We start from the raw sequence: 21,078 nt of genomic DNA, 5'->3' as shown, positions 1-21,078 counted from the left end.
TAGGCTGCATAAATACTATACCTTTAAAGCACATTTGAAGCTCATTCTTTCCCTCAAAGAATTCTGGGCACTGTTGTTGACCCCTCGCAAATTCCATCAACCCTTAACAAACTACTGTGTCCAGAATTATTTGAGGGTGCGGGAGAATGTGATTTGAATGTGCTTTAAAGCTATAGCATCTATGCAGCCGTAGTCATGCTTCTTAATTTCAGTGGTTCTGCATTTAAAGCAGGATCACTCCTGACTGCTCAGGGTGATGAGTATTGTTGCGAGACCCTCATTCCCCTCACAGAGCTCCAGTTCCCACAATTCCCTGGGAAGAGGGATTGATCATTAAACCAGCCTGAGAGCTGTAGCCCAGTGAGGGGAATAGGAGTCTCCTAACAATACTTGGAACTCTTAACAAACTAGAGTTCCCCCTTCCCCACCCCAATCTCTGAGCAGTGTGAGATTCCTGGGGTCCAGGAATTCCCTTGGAATGAGGCACAGCAGAGACTGTGGTGTCGTCTTTAGGACATATGGTTTATTTACACATATATTCAACTTGAGCCTATGATGGAGAGGTTGACAGCATTAACACCCCAAGAGGGCCTTGCTTCTCCCATAGCCACAGCTTTGGATTCAAACATCTCTTCCCCCTCTTTCTTTTCCCAGCTTGCTGCTTTTCTTCTAGCTCATCTCCCTGCACTCTCCACTCTGCCCTTTTGTCTTTCTAACTAACCATGAGTTTAGGAAGCCCCCCCCCCACAGAGGGCTATCTCACACAGAGCCCCCTTCCTTTGTTCCCTTAATAGCCCATCACCCAGGCTATCACCTAAACAGGAAGCTAGCCTGGCTTTTCCAAGAGTTTCCAAGGTGGCCCAGGCATTTGGCCTAAACCTTTCCCCAAACTCATAACAGTATGTTAATCCTAATAGATATGAGAGGGTTTAAGCAGATGTGGGAAGCTGATTGGCAGATTGCTATCAGTGAAGAGGTGTGGACCTCAGTGGAGGAAATTTCCATTTAAATTGGTCTCTGCCTCTGCAAGAGAGATAGCATAAGAGTGCAAGAATGGCACCTCACACCTATTTAGTTATACATACAGTGGTACCTCAGGTTACATACGCTTCAGGTTACAGTCTCTGCTAACCCAGAAATAGTGCTTCAGGTTAAGAAATTTGCTTCAGGATGAGAACAGAAACCATGTGGTGACAGCACAGCGGGAGCGAGAGGCCCCATTAGCTAAAGTGGTGCTTCAGGTTAAGAACAGTTTCAGGTTAAGTACGGACCTCCGGAACGAATTACCAGTAAGTATTTAACCCGAGGTATCACTGTATAGCTAACCTATATGGCTAGCTGATATTAGTTCCTAGTACCTCGGGTTAAGAACTTAATTCATTCCAGAGGCCCGTTCTTAACCTGAAAATGTTCTCAACCTGAAGCACCACTTTAGCTAATGGGGCCTCTCGCTCTCGCTGTGCTGCCACCACATGATTTCTGTTCTCATCCTGAAGCAAAGTTCTTAACCCAAGGTACTATTTCTATGTTAGCGGAGTCTGTACACCTGAAGCGTATGTAACCCGAGGTACCACTGTACTGTAAACGTCAAACTGTTGGAGAGGTTTCCAGATGTCGGGTTCTAACCAACATATGTGGTGGGCATGTGGAAAAGTGGCTCATTTCTGGGGGGATGTATTTGTCCAAATAAAAGCAATTACTGCACAAAATGTCTCTAAATGTCCAGATCTGGTGCTCCTCAGTCTTTACATGGGAGGTAATATTAACTTAACAGCTCAAACCTCTAATACGTTCTCTACTGCTAGCAGCTGTGCTCATGATAAAGAGATACATAGAGGGCGTCTCTCTGACAAATTGGTACAACAAAGTATAGCTAATAGTACCTGTGGAAATAAATACATAATAGAATCAAACTGGCACAATGTTTAAAGCACAAGTGCTCTTTTGCATTGGGTTGGCACAGTTTTGTTATGTACAGGGCTAAAAAAAACGAAACTCAATTACTCCACTCACGTTATAAAACATTTTGGTTACCATAAACTGTTTACTGCCATCTTTAAAAATAGTAGTGTGGGATAAGAACCTATTACGTTATTTGGTCGTTATTGTGCATGTGTTATTTAAGCACGAGCTTCTGTGTTAGGCTGGTATATTTAATCACTTATTGGTGTAATGTTGCTGCATGTTGAAATGATTTAATAACAAAATAGAAAATAAATTTAAGAATTAAAAACAAAGCAAGCTACAGTTCCAAGGATTCTTTGAAGGGAGCCGTTGACTGTTTAAAGTGGTATAATACTTCTTTAAATGTGCAGATGGGGCCATACGTTTAACTCAGATTTAGAGCACATGGCTTGGCCCAAAGAATCCTAGAACATGAAGTTTACCCGTCACAGAGCTACGTTTTCCAGGACTCCTAACAAATGACAGTTCCCAGGATCCTTTGGGTGAATTCATATGCAGCAAATGTGCTTTAAATGTATAGTGCGGAGGTGACCTTTCTGTCACAATCCTAGAAAGCAAGAGGGTGGGGTGTCACCTCATGAAACTTCTTCACACAATGCATAATTACCTTGTGGAATTCACTAAGACGGCTTGTTTTTAAAAAAGGAGAGAATTAGGATTCTTCCAGACTGTCACCTTATTCTGACTGCGATTCAGTCACATCCTGGCAAGTTCAGGATGCGAAATTAGAATTGATTGGGTGGTCTTGCGATGATGCAAACCCGCTTCCCCAAAATAATCTGTCTTTTTGCAGTCTTTAAGGAAAAGAAAGGGATGGGGTGGGGTGAGGGTGGGGAATGCAGCACAATGTCATCTAATTCTCCCTCATGAAACAGATTGCTTCCCAACCTGAGGCAAATTCATGGAGGTCGCTCAGCAACTGTTGGCCACAGTGGAATGATCTCCATGTTCAGAGGCCGTGTCCTTTGCAGCACCAGATGCTGCTGACAAACAAGGAGAGCCATCCGTTGCCTTTCTGCTTCTTGCCTGTGTGCTTCTCAGAAGCAGTTGCTGGAGCAGAATGCCAGATGGGACCTTTGATACGAAGCAACAGGCTCCTCTGCTGCTCTTGCAAACCTCCAAGGCACTTCAATTGATTGTAGGGGAGCTGAAATCTAAGTGCACTATAATTTATTTTGCCCCCTCCCCGCTCCTCCTCTGTACCAGAAAGAGGGAATAAATTATCCCAGGGCATTGTGGGATCTGGGGGTGCTTGCAGATGACCTGTATTATTGAGCATTCATCCTAATTTGTCTGCCGGGAGATTAGATGATGTTGGCTGTTTAATGAGCATTTTTTACTCTGCTTTCTTTGGTGAGGCGGTTCAATATCAGTTGCATCAAATTAAGTCCTATTTCACACCTTCCTCTGCATTCCCTGTCACTTACCTTATTGCAAAAGTCTAATCTTTTGGGGAAGCAGATTTGTTGTGCAAGAGCTCCCAACCAGCTTTAACGGTGCAACTGGAGTTTGCCAGTAAGCGATTGAATTCCACCTGGAAATAACATGAATCTGGAAGCACCCTGGGCTCTAAACTCTAAGGTCCTGCCCACACTATGGCTTAATGTAACCCCTTGTGACCCCTTTAAAACAGGAGTCCCTCTCATCTATTTGGCATTCTTCCCCTAGCTACTGGTGTCTCATATTTTCTCCCTTCTAAATCTGGGAGTTCCCTATGCTTTGAATATCTGAGCTGCATCAGTTGCATAGGGAATCTCCAGATTAAGGGAGGATAAAGTGTGGGAGAGCCATATTTGGAGAACACTAGTCACAGTGAGGGTGGATTAAAGGAGGCACAAGGGATTCACAAACGGAGTTGTGGATGGGCCCTAACTCTTTTTCACCTGGTCCAATTCACTGCTCCACACTATTGTATTCTCTCACCACCACACCTGATAGTTCATAAATCTTCCCCTCTCTTTTAGAAGCTCCATTGCCATCCATCTTCCAGCCACAGAAGTTCTTCACTTGGGAATCATCCTTTTTCAGCCAACTTCTGCCTCCAGTCAACACCCTTCCTGTTATCTGCAGAGTCCCAGGATGTTCAAGGAATATTTCCAGTACAAGGGGATCAGTTTTCCTCAAATTATCTACTCAGGACAGGTGCTGCAGATGGTGGAAAACAACTTCCAAGTTCGGGACGACGATATTTTCAATGTCACCTACCAAAAATCAGGTACAGAGGAAATGTCTTTGAAATGCTCCCAACAGGTTGTGCTCAGTTTCCCTAGTAAGAGCAGAGCACCAAGGGATCTTTATTAATGATGCAGAAACTCAGACAAGCCGGTTGTGAGGTAATGACACACTTTTATTCTAATCTCATCCAACAAGCTTGGCATGTGGTTAGTTTAGCTACACTTTGTACACACACAAAAGGTGTCACAGCTGAGATTAAACTTCTTAACAAGCCATTATTTCTGAGATCTCCCTAATAAAAAAAGGCCGCTTTGCAGAGGTGAATATTTTCCACCATGTATCTTGGCACAATGCCTCACCCAATGCACACACAATGCCTTGCATGTGAGGTGCAGGGTATTGTGAAGGGTGTATTCCATTTACTTATTTGTCCAGACCTGCAAATCCAAAACAACCTCACCCAGTTCTTAGCTTCTCTTGTTCCAAGCACAGGCTGGTCGTAAGAAGCCACAGAAGGGAATATTGATACCTGCCCCTTCTTCAAGGTCAGTGGGTTCAGATAGCTGAATTCATTGTTTCTGGGGTCAAGGGATGCAGGTAAATGTTATTAAGCACAGCTTCTTTTTTCATAATGTTTTGATTTAATTTTACATATAGTGCAAACTTGGGGGCTTCCAGGGCAACCTGTCTTATTCAGCATTCATCTTGACACAGGGAGATTAGATGACATTCCCTCCTTGATAAGCATCCACTCTGATTTGTTGTGGAGAGGCTAGATGACTTTGGGCAGTGGCGCCAACTTGAATAAAATATTGGGGGAACCCCACCACTCTGCCCCCCGCCAGAAGGTCACCAGAAGGATGGAGGGAAAGAGGCTGGAGACAAGGGAGTGCAGCCCAGGCTGAGCCCCCACCCCCGGCCCAGCAGAGGCTGCATTCTGAGGCCCAGGCAGCTGGGCTCTGGGCCCGGGAGGTGGTGCTGTCCAAGCCAGGGCTTGCACTGAGATGCTGAACTATGGAGCTCACTGGCAGACGACAGGAGGCCTAGTCTGCACACTACTGCCTCCTCTCCCTGCCCCAGGGGTGCCATCTGGGGGGGCAGGCCCTTCAATATTTTCAAGGCCCCCCAAATTCTGTGACGATCCTCAAAAGCACATGCCAGGGCGAAGCACCCCTTTGACGATTGCCTTCCAGGAAAGCATTGTACTGGTGGGGCATAACCCAGGAGGGAATCGTTGCCCGTGGGCAGGCTGGAGCTAGGCACTTCCGAACTAACCTGTGCTTCTTTTGGGGCTTCTTCTTAGGGACCGTGTGGATGCTGGAGATTTTAAGCCTCATCCGTAGCAATGGTGACCCCAGCTGGTGCCGGACAGTCCCCAACTGGGACCGAGGGCCTTGGTACGAGACCGTGATAGGATACAGAATAGCTTTGACCAACAAGTCGCCACGCATTATCAGCTCCCACCTGCCGGCACAGCTCTTCGCAAAGTCCTTCTTCAAATCCAAAGCCAAGGTAAGACAGAAGAATACCTTACCGAGAGACTCTCCCAATGATTTTCATAGCCCCCCCCCCAATGATATCCCCACCTTTTCTGCCAACAGGTAATCTACACAGTCAGGAATCCCAAAGATGTATTGGTATCCCTCTACCATTTTGCCTCCATGTTTCGTCCCTATAAAGACCCCGGCACCTTGGACCAATTTCTGGAGGGCTTCCTAAAGGGAGACGGTGGGTGAACTGAGGGGGTGGGAGGCGGGGGCAATGTTCTCCCCCCTTTAGTTTAGAGGGTCATGCCTTCTCCTAGCCCCCTACCACCCACCCTTGGTGTTCCTCATGCCCCACACGGTTCCTGCCTAACACTGATTGTGTGGTTGCAGTGCCTTTCGGATCCTGGTTTGACCACGTTAAAGGCTGGCTGAACTTGAAGGACAAGGAAAACTTCTTCTTCATCACATACGAGGAGCTGCAAGAGGTTGCTATTATGTTATTTTGCTAGTAAAATACAGCTTTGCCTTTTTGCAAGCACGGATACATCCTGCCGAGGCACCGGGATCAGAATGTATCCAGGCTTGTTAAGATAGCTCGAACCTGAAGGTCGTGAAAAGTGTGAGAATTCCCACACTCTCTCTCTCTCTCTCCGTGCTGTGGCAGGCTGGATTGTGTGTGTATGTGGATTTCTTGGCTTCAGATCTGATTGGCATATTTTCTCTCCCTGTCCCCAGCCCCTCCACGTTCAAATATGTGGGGCACAATGCATTTAAATCTCAAGGCACCGACCCCCATGCAGATCCTGGGAACTGCAGGTTATCCTTCTCAGAGCTACAATTCCCAGCGCCCTTAACAAAATGCAGTCCATGGGATTCTTTGGAGGAAGGCTTGTGCCTTAAATATGCAGTGTGGATGTGGTTCCTGCCTTTCTGTTCTCTGCAGGGCCAGCCCTACCATGAGGTGGAGCGAAGCAACTGCCTTGGGCGGCAGCAGCAATAGTCCATTCCCCTCTCCTGAGTCCCCAAAGCTAGCCTGCTCTGTGCTCCCTAAGGTAGCCTGCTGTCCTCAGATACAGTGAGGGGTGTTGTCCCATTGCCAGCATTGAAGTGTGGCTTCGTACAAACTATGCATTTAAAGCACATTCAAAGAACGTTCTCTCCCTCAAAGAATTCTGGTCACTGTAGCTGACCCCTCACAGAGTTACAATTGCCAGCGACCCTTAACAAACTACAGTGCCCAGAATTCTTTGAGGGGCAAAAGGTGCTTCAAATGTGCTTAAAAGGTACAGCCGCTTGACACATTGACACCATACATTTAGAGCACACCCATTGCACATTCATAGTGCATTACTTCCCCCCAAAGTTTGTTAAACCACTCTGGAAAGTGTACCTCCGTAAGAGAAAAAAAACCACAGTTTCCAGGATTATTTGGGAAAAGTCATGTTCTTTGAATATCTGTCGGCTGTGCTTTAAATGCATTGTGTGGATCTGCCTTAAGATTCAGCTGGCAGTCTGGTTGGATTCTGTACAGGTAATTAGGGTGGGCATGAGGGATGCTAGATAGATCACTGGAGAAATTATGAGGTAGAGGAGATAACCTCCTATGTTTCCAGCAAGGGACATCAAAACGTCCAGGTTAAAGACCTTTCCAGCAATCTTGGTGCCTTTGACTGTCCATTAAAAATGAAACAAAAAAACCCCAAAGACCAACTTTCTGCCTGTTTAATTCTTTTGATCCAGCCCTGTCCATAAATGAGTGAGTTGAGAGCATAGTGGGAGACCCAGATCTTCTCTATCTCTACCAGGGCTTCTCAAATTTCTTTCTTTTTTTTTTTTTTTAAAAAAAATATGGAACGCTTCACGAATTTGCAGCACATATACTAAAATTGGAACGATACAGAGAAGATTAGCATGGCTTCTCAAATTTCTGAGTTCGTTGACTTCTTGATGGACTCCCAAATTCTTAGGAATGCAAATTCCTTAAAGTGTAAAGACATGCTGGAGCTCTGGTATTCCTGGTGAGCCCATTCCCCTTTCAGCCTGAGGCCTCTTGTCACCCTTCCCTTCCTTCCTTTATACTCCTGACATTTTGCCTGCCACCTTGCCTTCCCAGACTTAGCAAACCTCCTTCCTTTCTTCATCTCCTCCATCCTTCCAAGGCAACGTTTGCCATCCCTTTTTATTCAGCTGCCAGCGCCCTTCTCTTAATGATGCCCTTTACCCTTATCCCTATGGGACACAGGTGGCGCTGTGGGTTAAAGCCTCAGCGCCTAGGACTTGCCGATCGAAAGGTCGGCGGTTCGAATCCCTGCGGCGGGGTGCGCTCCCGCTGCTCGGTCCCAGCACCTGCCAACCTAGCAGTTCGAAAGCACCTCCGGGTGCAAGTAGATAAATAGGGACCGCTTACCAGCGGGAAGGTAAACGGCGTTTCCGTGTGCGACTCTGGCTCGCCAGAGCAGCGATGTCACGCTGGCCACGTGACCCGGAAGTGTCTCCGGACAGCGCTGGCCCCTGGCCTCTTAAGTGAGATGGGCGCACAACCCCAGAGTCTGTCAAGACTGGCCCGTACGGGCAGGGGTACCTTTACCTTTACCTTTTTACCCTTATCCCTGCTTCAGTCAGACTATTGCTCTGGCTATCTCCACTTCTTTGTCTGTTTTCTATCTGACTTTCTGCTTGGTCCCTTTCTGTTTCACACATTCATGCTCTCTTCCAGTCTCACTCTCGCCCTCCTGCCAGACCCTTGTCCTACCTTCACTCCTGCACTCCTTTAGTGCAGGACAATTCTTCCATTCACCCACAGTCTCTCTGCTGCTACACCTTTTGGTCCTGCCTCCCTTCCTGTACACAGGTTCCTCAGCCCCTGTTTCCCCTTTCTCAGCGGCTGAGACCCACACCTGAGGTGTCTCTCCTCTCCCTTTGTCCTCTGTCAGGCTGGGCAGCACTGTATCATCACCCCCTGCAAATGTCACTTCCAATTGAACCTTCTGGTTGAACTGCCAACACTTCAGCGCACCAGAGATGCAGCCCCCCTGCCTGTTCCTCACAGTAATTTTGGCCCCCTTCCTCAAACTGTGATTGCCGAATCGCCATCTGTTTGTTGCTTTGGAATTGCCACAACAGCTCAATTAGCTTTGAAACTCTTTCCATGTGTGGTGTCAATGTGCTTAAGCATGTTTATCTTAAGTGTGCATCCTCTGTAGCTGCTTACAATTCCTGCCATCATTCTCCAGGACCTGCGAGGAAGCGTAGTCCGAATTTGCCAGTTCCTGGGCAAGGACTTAGACGACGCAGCCATAGACTCAGTGGTGGCGAATGCCTCTTTCGAGGCCATGAAAAGCAACAAGATGTCCAATTTCTCCCTCTCGCCCCGCTTCCTCATGAACCAGAAGAAAAGTGCTTTCCTCCGCAAAGGTGACAGTAGGATGGGTTGGGAGTGATCTGTCCACAGTGTGTGCCTCAATTAGGGGTGGCAGCCATTGGAAATCCCCAACAAATAGTCTGGTGGCAAATTTATTATGCTGTAAGTTTCCGTTGACTTCATAAGATGCATGGACTTCAATTCCAGGTAATTATAATAATGCACGTGGGTGTAAAGCTCAGGGGAATGTTAAAGCTGAAGTCCAATGGCAATTAAATGCAAAAGGTGCAGTCTGACAATTAAATCAGAGCTCCTTAAATGTATGGGATAAGCGGTGATCTTATGAAGTGGACTTTCAAACACAAAGGCTTGTGCTATTCAAATTAGCTAGGTTTCAAAGTGCCACAAGGTGCTTAATTAAAAAAAAAAATAATTTGCCGCGACAGACCGCCCCTTAGGTGTGTGTACTAGCCTCAGCTCTGCAGCAGTACCAGAGAGAACCTCCCCTCAGCACTACTTGTTGGTTCTGTGTTAGGCTCCTAGGGGGTTATCCTCTTGTCTTCCCAATTCCTACAGTTCCCTCCTAGGATCCCCAGTTAATTTGTGTGTGCATGCGCTTGTGCGCGCGCGCACACACACACGCACACACGCACACACACATATGCTTATGTGTGCCTTGATAAAACACTGCAACAAAACGATCTTGACGAGATCTTATTTATGGCGAGGGCTGGGCAAACCTATCAGTTTTGGTTCCCCCCAGTTCTTCATTTTCCCAGTCTTCATTTCAGTTCTCCACATTTCAATTTGCAATGAAAAACAAAAATTTCTTGAAGATTCATCAAAATTTCAGTGAAAGCTTCTCAAAATATAAACATGGCTATTTTGCAACTTGTATACAAGTTTGCCTAATAATCACATGTTTTTGCAAAGCAGTTTTTCCCAAAATAATGCATTTTTGCATGTTACTTTCATGAATATATGCATTTCTATCAATGCTTTACCCCCAATATATACATTATTGTACATATTAGTTGGCTTGCAAACTGCATTGAAGAAGTTGTAGAAGTGCAAACTGGAGAAGAGCGAATTTCTGACGATGGCTGTGTTTTGTTTCTTGCATTGTTTTGGAAAGAGATAATTGAGGTAGGTTCATCTTTAAATGTGAACCGAATCAAATTTCTCCCCCATCTCTACTTATTACTTCATCAAGTTTTATGTAAGTGATCTTTTACGGCACATATAACCCCATGCACTGGTGAAACACTGCACCAAAAGGATATTGATGCAGCCATGCATTCTGTCCCAGCAAGGTTGCTTTTTTTGCAGTGTTTTATCAAGACACATGTCTGGATCCACAATGCAGAGTGAAGAAAAAGGCAGAATATGCAGCGAAGGAACTAAAATCTATGGCAAACACCACAGGCACAACACTACACTACACAAACTCTGGGGCAGGGAACAAATTCCTAATGCATTGGTTTGACTTGGAAAGGGGAAAAAAAGGGTAATTTACAATCTAGGAAATGAGAATTTTGGAAGCATCCTTATTTCTTGCTCAGTAAGTTGCAGCTGTCAGGTATGATGTAAATCAGCTCTGCTCAAAAACATTTTTAATTAAGGTGAGGGAGTTGCAAAAGCTCACTTTCCAGTGTTGCCCTGATCTCCATTCCCTGGGTGAATGCAGGAAGCACCAGTGAGTTCATTCGGGATGGGAGGAGGAAGATGCTATTCCCCTGTATTGTTATGCAATTCCCCAATCTCTCAGCGGTGAGAGGATTCAAGGGTGCAGCACCTTTGGCTTCCTTTGGAATGCGGTCACTGGAAACTTACTGGCATTTTGTAATATTTGTGCTTGTTTGCAAATGCACAGGTTGAACATAGGTGGAGGCACGACATTAGGCACCCCAACAGACCCCTGAGAAGTTCACTGGCATCCACACCTAGGAGAAATGACAGTGCCTTCAGGGCTCCAAAAATGCTAGCGCTGTGTCTTTCTTTAGCCTCCCAGCAACTCTTCCAAGTCTATTTTTGTCTCCTGCCTGCCTGCCTGCCTACACCCAGCTGGGAGTGGAGAGAGACAGACGCTTCCCATTCAGATCTTTGCCACCCATTAAAAAAGGGCAGCCTTTAAGAGACATTAGCCTACAATTTCCCTAACAATGGGGAAGCTGACAGACCTAAACATGCCCAACTGGTTTGATCTAATCCAGTAGTCCCTTTTTACAATCATAGAATCGTGGGATTGGAGGGGATCCTCAGCTCAGCCGCCAATCCCATCCTAAGGATAGTTGTTGTTGTTTAGTTGTTTAGTCGAGTCCGACTCTTCGTGACCCCATGGACCAGAGCACGCCAGGCACTCCTGTCTTCCACTGCCTCCCGCAGTTTGGTCAGACTCATGCTGTCTAACCATCTTGTCCTCTGTTGTCCCCTTCTCCTTGCGCCCTCCATCTTTCCCAACATCAGGGTCTTTTCCAGGGAGTCTTCTCTTCTCATGAGGTGGCCAAAGTATTGGAGCCTCAGCTTCACGATCTGTCCTTCCAGTGAGCACTCAGGGCTGATTTCCTTAAGAATGAGAGGTTTGATCTTCTTGCAGTCCATGGGACTCTCAAGAGTCTCCTCCAGCACCATAATTCAAAAGCATCAATTCTTCAGCGATCAGCCTTCTTTATGGTCCAGCTCTCACTTCCATACATAAAGAATTTAGGACACAGGGCAAAATGTACAGGCATTGTTCTCACATTTTGTGTGTGAGAAATTTGCTTGCCTCCCACTTCCAGTGTTTTCCATTACCCCCCCTCCCCACAAACCCTCACACAAAAAACCCCAAACCCTGCAGACACCTGTAGTTCTTCCCTCCATCCCCAAATCCCCAGATACCAATCAGAGAATGTTCCTGCTGTCCTTGCACCCCCAGGGTCATGTGGCTGGTCCCTGTGAGAGCAGGAAGCTGGACCACATGGGCCATGGGCCTGATCCAGCAGGGCTGTTGTGTGTAGCCATCATAGGAATTGCCTAAGAATCTGGCAGGGTTGTCCTCTCTCCCCGTTATTGTTTATTTTAGTACAGTGGTACCTCGGGTTAAGTACTTAATTCGTTCTGGAGGTCTGTTCTTAACCTGAAACTGTTCTTAACCTGAAGCACCACTTTAGCTAATGGGGCCTCCTGCTTCTGCCACACCACCGGAGCCCGATTTCTGTTCTCATCCTGAAGCAAAGTTCTGAACCCGAGGTACTATTTCTGGGTTAGGGGAGTCTGTAACCTGAAGCGTCTGTAACCTGAAGTGTATGTAACCTGAGGTACCACTGTATTAGAAGTTCTGATGTGAAATATCAGAGCAGAATGAGAACATTAGAGGAATAAAGGTAGGAAGTAAGGAATTTAAATTGAAAGCATTCGCAGATGCTTTAGTAATCACTGTAGAAGATCCAACAATCTCACTTGAACAGGTTATTTATAAGATACAAGAGTTTGGACAAGTTGCTGGTTTCTAACTTAATAAAAATAAAATGAAATTATTAGTTAAAAATATCCCGAAACAGGATAAAGAAAAAATTCAACAAGAAATAGGTATAAATATTCACAACAAAGTGAAATACTTAGGGATATGGCTAACACCAAGGAATATTAATATATATATAAAGATAATTATGAAAAAGTTTGGAAAGAAATAAAAAGGAAATTAGAAATCTGAAACAGGATGAACTTGTCATTATTAGGGAGAATTTCAGTAATCAAGATGAATGTCTTGAAAAAAAAGTTGTTTTTATTCCAATCAATTCCAGTGATAAGTAATATGGCATTTTTAAAGACTGGCAAAAAGATATTTCAAAATTTATATGGCAGGGCAAGAAGCCGAGAATAAAATATAAATTATTAACAGATACTAAAGAAAGAGGAGGCTTCTCACTGCTGGTTATGAAATTATACTATGAAGCTTTATGTATTTGTTGGATCCGAGAATGGATCAAACCTAAAAAATGCAGATCTATTGGATTTGGAAGGGCATGATAATAGATTTGGCTGACACGTCTACCTATGGTATGAAAAAGCTAGAATACATCAAAGTTTCCAAAATCATATAATTAGGAAAGCGATATTTAAAGTTGGGGAAAGTATAAAGATTTATTGGAACAAAAAACACCATGGTGGCCTAAGAATCTTACCAGTGGTCTCTCCAATCCAGCACTGGGCCCAACCAATGAGATTGTCTTAAAGGTAAAGGTAAAGGTAAAGGTACCCCTGCCCGTACGGGCCAGTCTTGACAGACTCTGGGGTTGTGCGCCCATCTCACTTAAGAGGCCAGGGGCCAGCGCTGTCCGGAGACACTTCCGGGTCACGTGGCCAGCGTGACATCGCTGCTCTGGCGAGCCAGAGCCGCACACGGAAACGCCGTTTACCTTCCCGCTGGTAAGCGGTCCCTATTTATCTACTTGCACCCGGAGGTGCTTTCGAACTGCTAGGTTGGCAGGCGCTGGGACCGAGCAGCGGGAGCGCACCCTGCCGCAGGGATTCGAACCGCCGACCTTTCGATCGGCAAGTCCTAGGCGCTGAGGCTTTAACCCACAGCGCCACCTGCGTCCCGAGATTGTCTTAGGGAGCTCATAAAGGCCGTGTGGTATAATGGTTAGAAGGCTGGAATAAAACCTGACAGACCAGGGTTCAAATCCCAACAGGGTCATGAAGCTCACTGTATGACCTTGGGTCAGTAATAGTCTCCAGCCTAACCCAGCTTACAGAGTTGTTGAAAGGATGAAATGGAGGGCGGGGAGAGAACCATCTATATCCCGGTGAGCTCCATGAAAGAAAGGGGGCATGGACATATCGTGAACAAAGCAGAAAACCATGCTTGATGGAGAAAGCCATGCTTAGCTGTTGCCTCTAATTTCAGTAACCACCGTTCCTTGCTTTGTTAACACAACAAAGCAAAGCTATTCTCACGTTCTTATACTACCTCTGAATGCACCTCTATTTTTAGCTGATATCGATAAGAATCACTGATAGGACGACACATTCGCCCTGACTCTGCCTGTTCCTCATCAGACAAGGGGCAACACCACAGCTCTTGGCATATCCGCACAGTGGCCACACATGCTTGTAGAAATATTTCCTCCACCATGTCTATCCTGAGAATAACTGGCAATTACTTTCTGTTACTGGTTTCCAGGGATATCCGGCGACTGGAAGAACCATTTGACCACCACGCAGAGTGAATGTTTTGACCGGGTCTACCAGGAACGCCTACGAGACTTAAACGTCACGTTTCCGTGGGACAAAGAATGAATCTGGCCTTCCCTGCTGACTCTCTCCAACACCGGACTGATTTAATATCTCAGTGGGATACCAATGGTGTCTCAGCACAACACGCTGTAGATTAGTGGGGACATCTGGGGTGGGCCAGAACTCCTGGAACCGTGGGAGGAGAGTGGGGTGTAGTGAGAACTGGAGTCAGGGCTCCAGGAAGGGAGGTGAGCTGTGGCGGATTAGATTCCAGAAGTCACCCAACTATGGCTCTTAAGCCCTGAGAAATCAGGGCACATGGCCAGGAAGGCGCATGATGCAGCAACCTTGCTGAAGCTAAGCAGGTCTGGGTGTGGTCAGCAGAAGACCACCTGAATAGCCCTTTGTGCGATGTCTTGAATTCCATGATGGGAGAAAGGATGTATTGTAATAAAATAAACCAATATCCAATGGTTTCAAAGTCCAGTGGTTTAAAGAAGACGACACACATTAACAAGAGATCACCTGACAGCCTTTTTCTAGAGGGGGCTTCCATGTTGGCCTGTTGCAGCGAAACAGCCATGAGTCTGTTTTTTTAAAAAAATAATATTTATTAACATTTTAAAAACTACAAAAGAAAGAAAAAGAGTTAAACAATACAATACAATACAATACAATACAATACAAAAACAAAAACACCACACAACACCAAAACCATAATATTAAATTAACAAAATAAACACAATTTAAAACACATCCAATAATTTCAATATCTTGTCTTTCATTTCCTTGTTTCAGCGACCTCCTCACACCTCCCTTTTTGTATTCCACTTTAATTAACTGTTTCAGCAATTCCTTTCCATCTTCCTCTGTTTTCTGTCCTGTAGTTTATCTTAACATATTCTAACCTTATTTTTTCCCTTTAATATATAATTGTCTTAACATATTTTAACCTTCTTTTCCCTTTAATACTCTAATAATCTATTTGTACTTAATTCCTTATAACATCTCTACTAAAGCCATATAACTCCTTTCCAACATTTTTCTAACACTCATTAATTTTACAATATTTTTATAAATAGTCTTTAAACTTTTTCCAATCTTCTTCCACCGACTCTTCTCCCTGGTCTCGGATTCTGCCAGTCATATCCGCCAATTCCATATAGTCCATCAACCTGGTGATCTTCTGTCCGATGCTCTTAACTCTTTTCCAAGTCCCTTCTGCGAGTCTTCTTCATATTTATACATGAACTTTACTTTGTCTTCCACTGATCTTATTTTTATTTTCCTTCCTTTGAAGCTAAAGAGTAAATCTCGGGGAAACTCCCACCTAAAGATGATTTTATTCCTTCTCGACAGAGCAACCAAATCTCCGTAGTTAAATCTAAAATCCAAAAGGTATTTCAAAACGTCTTTCAAAATTTCCACTCTTAACTGTTGTTCTTCTAAGTTCTTCTGGTAGTTCCAACAGTCTCTTATTTTGTTTTTCTCTTTTTTCCCTCCTCTTCCAAGTCCAAAGGCCCTCACAGTTTTAATCTCTTCTTGACCCAAGTCCTGGTCCCAAAAATCATCAAATTCCTGTGTGGGGAAATCTATCAAACTTTTCTTCTCGAGTTCAGGTAGGGCTCTGATCCTCAAAATCTGATTTTCTTTAGATTCAATCATAGCAGGCATCAACTTATGGTCCTCAAATTGCATCTGTAAGGCTGGGACTCTCTCTCTCTCCAGTTGTGTTACTTTAGGTTCAACGGCAGTAACTTTCTCCCTAGCCTTCTCCGCAGTTTGCCATGTCAAAGTAGATTCCTGTATCAATTTCTGAATAGTGTCAATATTGGTGTTCACTTTTTGTCCCAAATTATCGATTTTGGTAGTTACCACATTCACTTTTGTGAAGCTGTTCCAGTGAGTCACTTATCTTACATAATAAAACCACTAAGGCCTCTTCTGTCGACATTCTCAACCGATTCAAGGTCCCCAGAATCTCACAGCTTTTTATCTTGCAGCTGGAAATTCCCCCAGCTCAACTCTTGTAACAGTTTCAAGGGCTTCCTCTAGAGGGAAACAGTTTCTATTTGTATTAGTCCTTTTAAACTCAATTCAAACAATAAAGTTAGTTTCAATTTTCTGTTACTTTTACTCCTTTTTAAACGCAGACGGAGACAGTGGAAACAATGTATTCCTTATTTAACTAACTGTCAGTGAACGTTCTAATCACGATCAATAAGCATTCCAGAACACGTCAGTCCTGTTGGCAGCCCGTTTCCAGGATCGGAGCGGTGGTATTTTAACTCTGTTCACTCTCTCCTGCAGGTATACTCAGTCCAAGACTTTCCTCCCTCTTCTCCTGCCACCAAGGGGGGTTTAGTATTTTTTACCAATGGAAATTTAGTCCTTTACAATAGGCTTTCCGAGTCTTCAGCTTGTATCCTCATTGCTTCAATCTATTTACAAAAGGGGAAGGTGGACTTCCTGTTTTAGACCTCCCCGTTTCGACACCAAATTAAGATGTTTAAAAATCCAGTTCTCCGCTCTACTCACGGGTAGTTGCTTTAAGATCAAACTGTCCACAGGAAAAAGTCAGCGCTCTCTGGCAACTGCTATGCGGCTTCGCTTCGTGGAAGAAGCAGTCAATTCGAAGCACCGCGCCGCTCACCCCACGTCGCTCCGGATCCCCGAAACTGGGTTTCCCCGCGAGTAGGGGAGGCGCAAAAGGTGCCAGCCAAATCCCACATTCACAGGCTTCACCCGCCTGTGATTTTTGGTGGGTCTCCGCCTTCGCCGTGGCAGCCAGACCCAGATTTCCATGAGGCAAATTCCTCCCGATCAGAGGAATTCAGCCATTGCCGGAGGCGCCAACCCAGAAGTCGAAACAGCCATGAGTCTGGTGGCACCTGAAAGGTTAGCAGATGTTTTGTGGCATGAGCTTTCGTGTACAATGGGCAAACACAGCATATACACACACATGTGGGGTGGGCTGCACTGCAGACAGCGTGGTCCGAAGGAAATGGAACATAGGAATGGCAGGCGGTGGTGACTGGTTATGGGGAGCCGATTGTCCAGCGCCAGAAATCAAGCGTGCCAATCACTTGCTTGGAGCACCAGGCCCATGCTAGAAGGTTTGCCTTGTCATGGAAAGCAAGAGGAAGCAGGTAACAACATACCGTAGCTTTGTCAAAGCAGGTGCTTCTCCTGGCTCTGCCCCAATAGGAAACCACAAGGGAGGTGGGACAGGAAGTAGGAAGATGCAAGGCTTGCCTGCAAGTATTTAAAGGCCTGTAAGAGGTGGCTGGATGGGACTTGGGTGGCGCTGTGGGTTAAACCACAGAGCCTTAGGACTTGCTGATCAGAAGGTTGGCGGTTCGAATCCCCGCGACAGGGTGAGCTCCCGTTGCTCGGTCCCTGCTCCTGCCAACCTAGCAGTTCAAAAGCACGTCAAAGTGCAAGTAGATAAATAAGTACCGCTCCGGTGGGAAGGTAAACGGCGTTTCCGTGTGCTGCTCTGGTTCGCCAGAAGTGGCTTAGTCACGCTGGCTGGAAGCTGTACGTCGGCTCCCTTAGCCAGTAAAGCGAGATGAGTGCCGCAACCCCAGAGTCGGTCACAACTGGACCTAATGGTAAGGGGTCGCTTTTACCAGAATCAAGAATTTGGGGAAGATTTCCACCAGGGGGCAGTAGAATATCTATCATCTATCAACGCCCAGTGCAAGGCCCATTCACACTTAATTCTGCCTGCATTCCTCCCCTGCCCCACTTTAACTCAAGTAATTGCGTTTACATGGTTACAACTTTGCACATAGTAATTATTTCTGGTGCCCCAGTTTCTCTGCTCACCAGCTTTTGTGTTGGGAATGGCTGTCCCCAAGGGAGCTGTATTTGATAAGGTCACTCTCTAGCCATCTATTTCTGTCTCCAAAGAACTGAAATCTTAAAGGTATCCGTGCTGCGTCTTTGCTGTGTTGGCTCACTAGCAGCTACTGCTGGATCTTCCAGTGGTAATTAAAAGACTGAAGTGCCGCTGGGAGAGAATGACGAACTCTACAAGGGTTGGGGTGTGTGCATATGAAACAATCATGGCACCATTCCCCATCTTGTCCTGTTATCCGGCCTCCTCTTTACCTTGCGTGTAAATTGTTCACAATTGAGCCCTGGAAACCTAAGAAGTTGTTTTCTTATATGGAAGAGGCTAATGAGCAATTGAGAACCGCTGTTTCTTGTGGGCCATTTGGTCAGTCTCACAGACAAAGCTGCTTTTTACTGAGTCAGGCTTTTGACCCATCTAGCCCAATATCCAGCAGTCACGAAATTAAAAGAAACCTGCTTCTTGGGAGAAAAGTGATGACAAACCTAGACAGCATCTTAAAAAGCAGAGATATCACGTTGCCAACAAAAGTCTGTATAGTTAAAGCTATGGTTTTCCCAGTAGTGATTTATGGAAGTGAAAGCTGGACCATAAGGAAGGCTGATCGCCGAAGAATTGATGCTTTTGAATTCTGGTGCTGGAGGAGACTCTTGAGAGTCCCATGGACTGCAAGAAGATCAAACCTATCCATTCTGAAGGAAATCAGCCCTGAGTGCTCACTGGAAGGACAGATCTTGAAGCTGAGGCTCCAATACTTTGGCCACCTCATGAGAAAAGAAGACTCCCTGGAAAAGACCATGATGTTGAGGACACAAGGAGAAGGGGACAACAGAGGACAAGATGGTTGGACAGTGTTCTTGAAGCTACCAACATGGGTTTGACCAAGCTGCAGTGGAAGACAGGAGTGTCCATGGGGTCACGAAGAGTCGGACACGACTAAACGACTAAACAACAACAACAACAGCCTAATATTCTCTACTGCAATAGGCAATGGACCTCCAAAGTTGAGGCCTTCCCATGCTGAAGGATGAATCTTTCAATTTTGGTTACTCTCCATTTCTGCCTCCCCCCCCCCAATCTTAAACACAGTTCTCCATATTTCCACATCAGTTTAGTGTTGGGGGGGGGGGAAGAGTCATGAATTCATCAACATTTTAGTGTGAATGCAAACCGAATCAAATTTCTCCCACTCCCACTTCTGCAACCCAATACCCTTTTAAGTGGGGATTCGGGAAATTGAACTTCTTATTTGCAAAGCTGGTGCCCTGCCTTTTCGTTTTTATCCTATCCATCCTTAGAATCTGCTTCAAATTCCTCCCAGATAAACTTGCTTTTGCGTAGAAATACAGAGTTGGAAAGAACCGTGAGGGTCATCTAGTCCAACCCCCTGAAATGCAGGAATCTTTTGTCCAACGTGGGGGTCGAACCCACAACCCTGAGATTCAGAGCCTCATGCTCTACCGACTGAGCTATCCCAGCTATGCATGTGTAGGCTTTGTCTGTAAAAGCGGGGCCTTTCTCATCTTACAGGATCCCCAGCTGTGCAGGCAGTTTATGAGTGTTCAAGCTGTATATACAACACTCCGTGTAGCTGATAACTGAATGGTGGAGGGGGGTCCAGGAACAGTGGGGACAATCCCCACAAGTGTCTTCAGCCCATGCAAAAGTTAACATCTGCTCAGCTCAACAGATGCAACCACTTCTGGCTTAGGGAAGGAAAAGGGCAGCCAATGTGCAACCCAGTTACTGATGACTGTCATGAGAGCAGCCTTCTATCCAGCAAGGCTATGCAAGCTGGGGCTGATGGGAGTTGTAGTCCAAAACATCTGGGGAGCACCAGGTTGGCAAAGCTTCACCCGTAAACGAAGAGGAATTGCATGCAGGTAAGTAAGCAGGTAAAGGGACACAGGTGGCGCTGTGGGTTAAACCACAGAGCCTAGGACTTGCCGATCAGAAGGTTGGCGGTTTGAATCCCCGCGATGGGGTGAGCTCCCATTGCTCAGTCCCTGTTCCTGCCAACCTAGCAGTTCGAAAGCACGTCAAAGTGCAAGTAGATAAATAGGTACCACTCCAGCAGGAAGGTAAATGGCGTTTCCGTGCGCTGCTCTGGTTTGCCAGAAGTGGCTTAGTCATGCTAGCCACATGACCCGGAAGCTGTACGCCGGCTCCCAAGGCCAGTAAAGCGAGATGAGCGCCGCAACCCCAGAGTCGGCCACGACTGGACCTAATGGTCAGGGGTCCCTTTACCTTTACCTTATCTAAGTAAGCAGGTAGTGGAGGGTGGGCTTTGTGCATGTTTCTATGGGTGTCCACAGGAATTTTGGAGGGTGGGAAAGGGAATAGCAAGCTGATTTTACACACACACACACACACACACACACACACACACACAATGAGAATAGTATCTGTACATTTTGTCTTGTCTCTCAGGTTCTACAAATGCTAAAAAAATTAGTCTCTTTGTAAAACAAACAAATAAATAAATAAATGAAAGTTTGGAATCTGGGGGTGATGGTCCATCCCAGGGAAGGAACTCTCCTCCCCACCCCCACCCCTATTGTGCACCTATGTCGGTCTCTCTTCTTCATCTAGCCTGGTAAACAAGTGGAATGTGAGTTGCGGGAAACCCCAGTTATCCACACCCCGCACTGAAATGTCGCAGGTAACTCTACAGGAGTGGCAGGGCTCTCTATCCCTTTCTGCCAGCCCACAGCAGGCTGGTAAAAATAATGATTGTAGGCTAATAACTCTGGTGGGCTTATTTGCAAGGCTGCTTTAAAGCAATCCTCACAGGGAAGAAAAACAGCTGGGGATGATTTGTTTTGGAGAGGAAAGTGCCAGTATACATGTGTGTCTGAAAGATTCAGCTCCTCATCCCACCTCCCACCTCAAATTTTCTTTCTCCGCCTCCGCCCAATATCACTTTACATGGCCTGAGTTGGGTCACGATAACATACCGTTTGTTCCCCATCTAGCTGAAAAAAAGATCACTTCAAAGAAATCAAAGCTTG

General features: G+C 45.7%; 1 protein-coding gene across 3 annotated transcripts in view; it reads left to right on the top strand.

Moving 5' to 3' along the window:
• LOC307201760 (sulfotransferase 2B1-like) overlaps positions 1–14,683 on the top strand; it is a 32,303-nt gene extending 17,620 nt beyond the window's left edge. For all 3 annotated transcript variants that reach the window (XM_079951167.1, XM_079951168.1, XM_079951166.1), the window contains exons 2-7: positions 3,930–4,180; positions 5,444–5,652; positions 5,742–5,868; positions 6,018–6,112; positions 8,861–9,041; positions 14,156–14,683. In XM_079951167.1, the coding sequence (XP_079807293.1) occupies positions 4,045–4,180; positions 5,444–5,652; positions 5,742–5,868; positions 6,018–6,112; positions 8,861–9,041; positions 14,156–14,271 (864 nt within the window). In that variant the 5' untranslated portion in view covers positions 3,930–4,044 and the 3' untranslated portion in view covers positions 14,272–14,683. The remainder of the gene's footprint in view (positions 1–3,929; positions 4,181–5,443; positions 5,653–5,741; positions 5,869–6,017; positions 6,113–8,860; positions 9,042–14,155) is intronic.
• Positions 14,684–21,078: the final 6,395 nt, after the last annotated feature.

This window comes from Podarcis cretensis (genome assembly GCF_951804945.1).
Source record: "Podarcis cretensis genome assembly, chromosome: 13".
NCBI classification, from domain to species: domain Eukaryota; kingdom Metazoa; phylum Chordata; class Lepidosauria; order Squamata; family Lacertidae; genus Podarcis; species Podarcis cretensis.
This window is presented reverse-complemented; position numbering and strand designations above follow the sequence as displayed.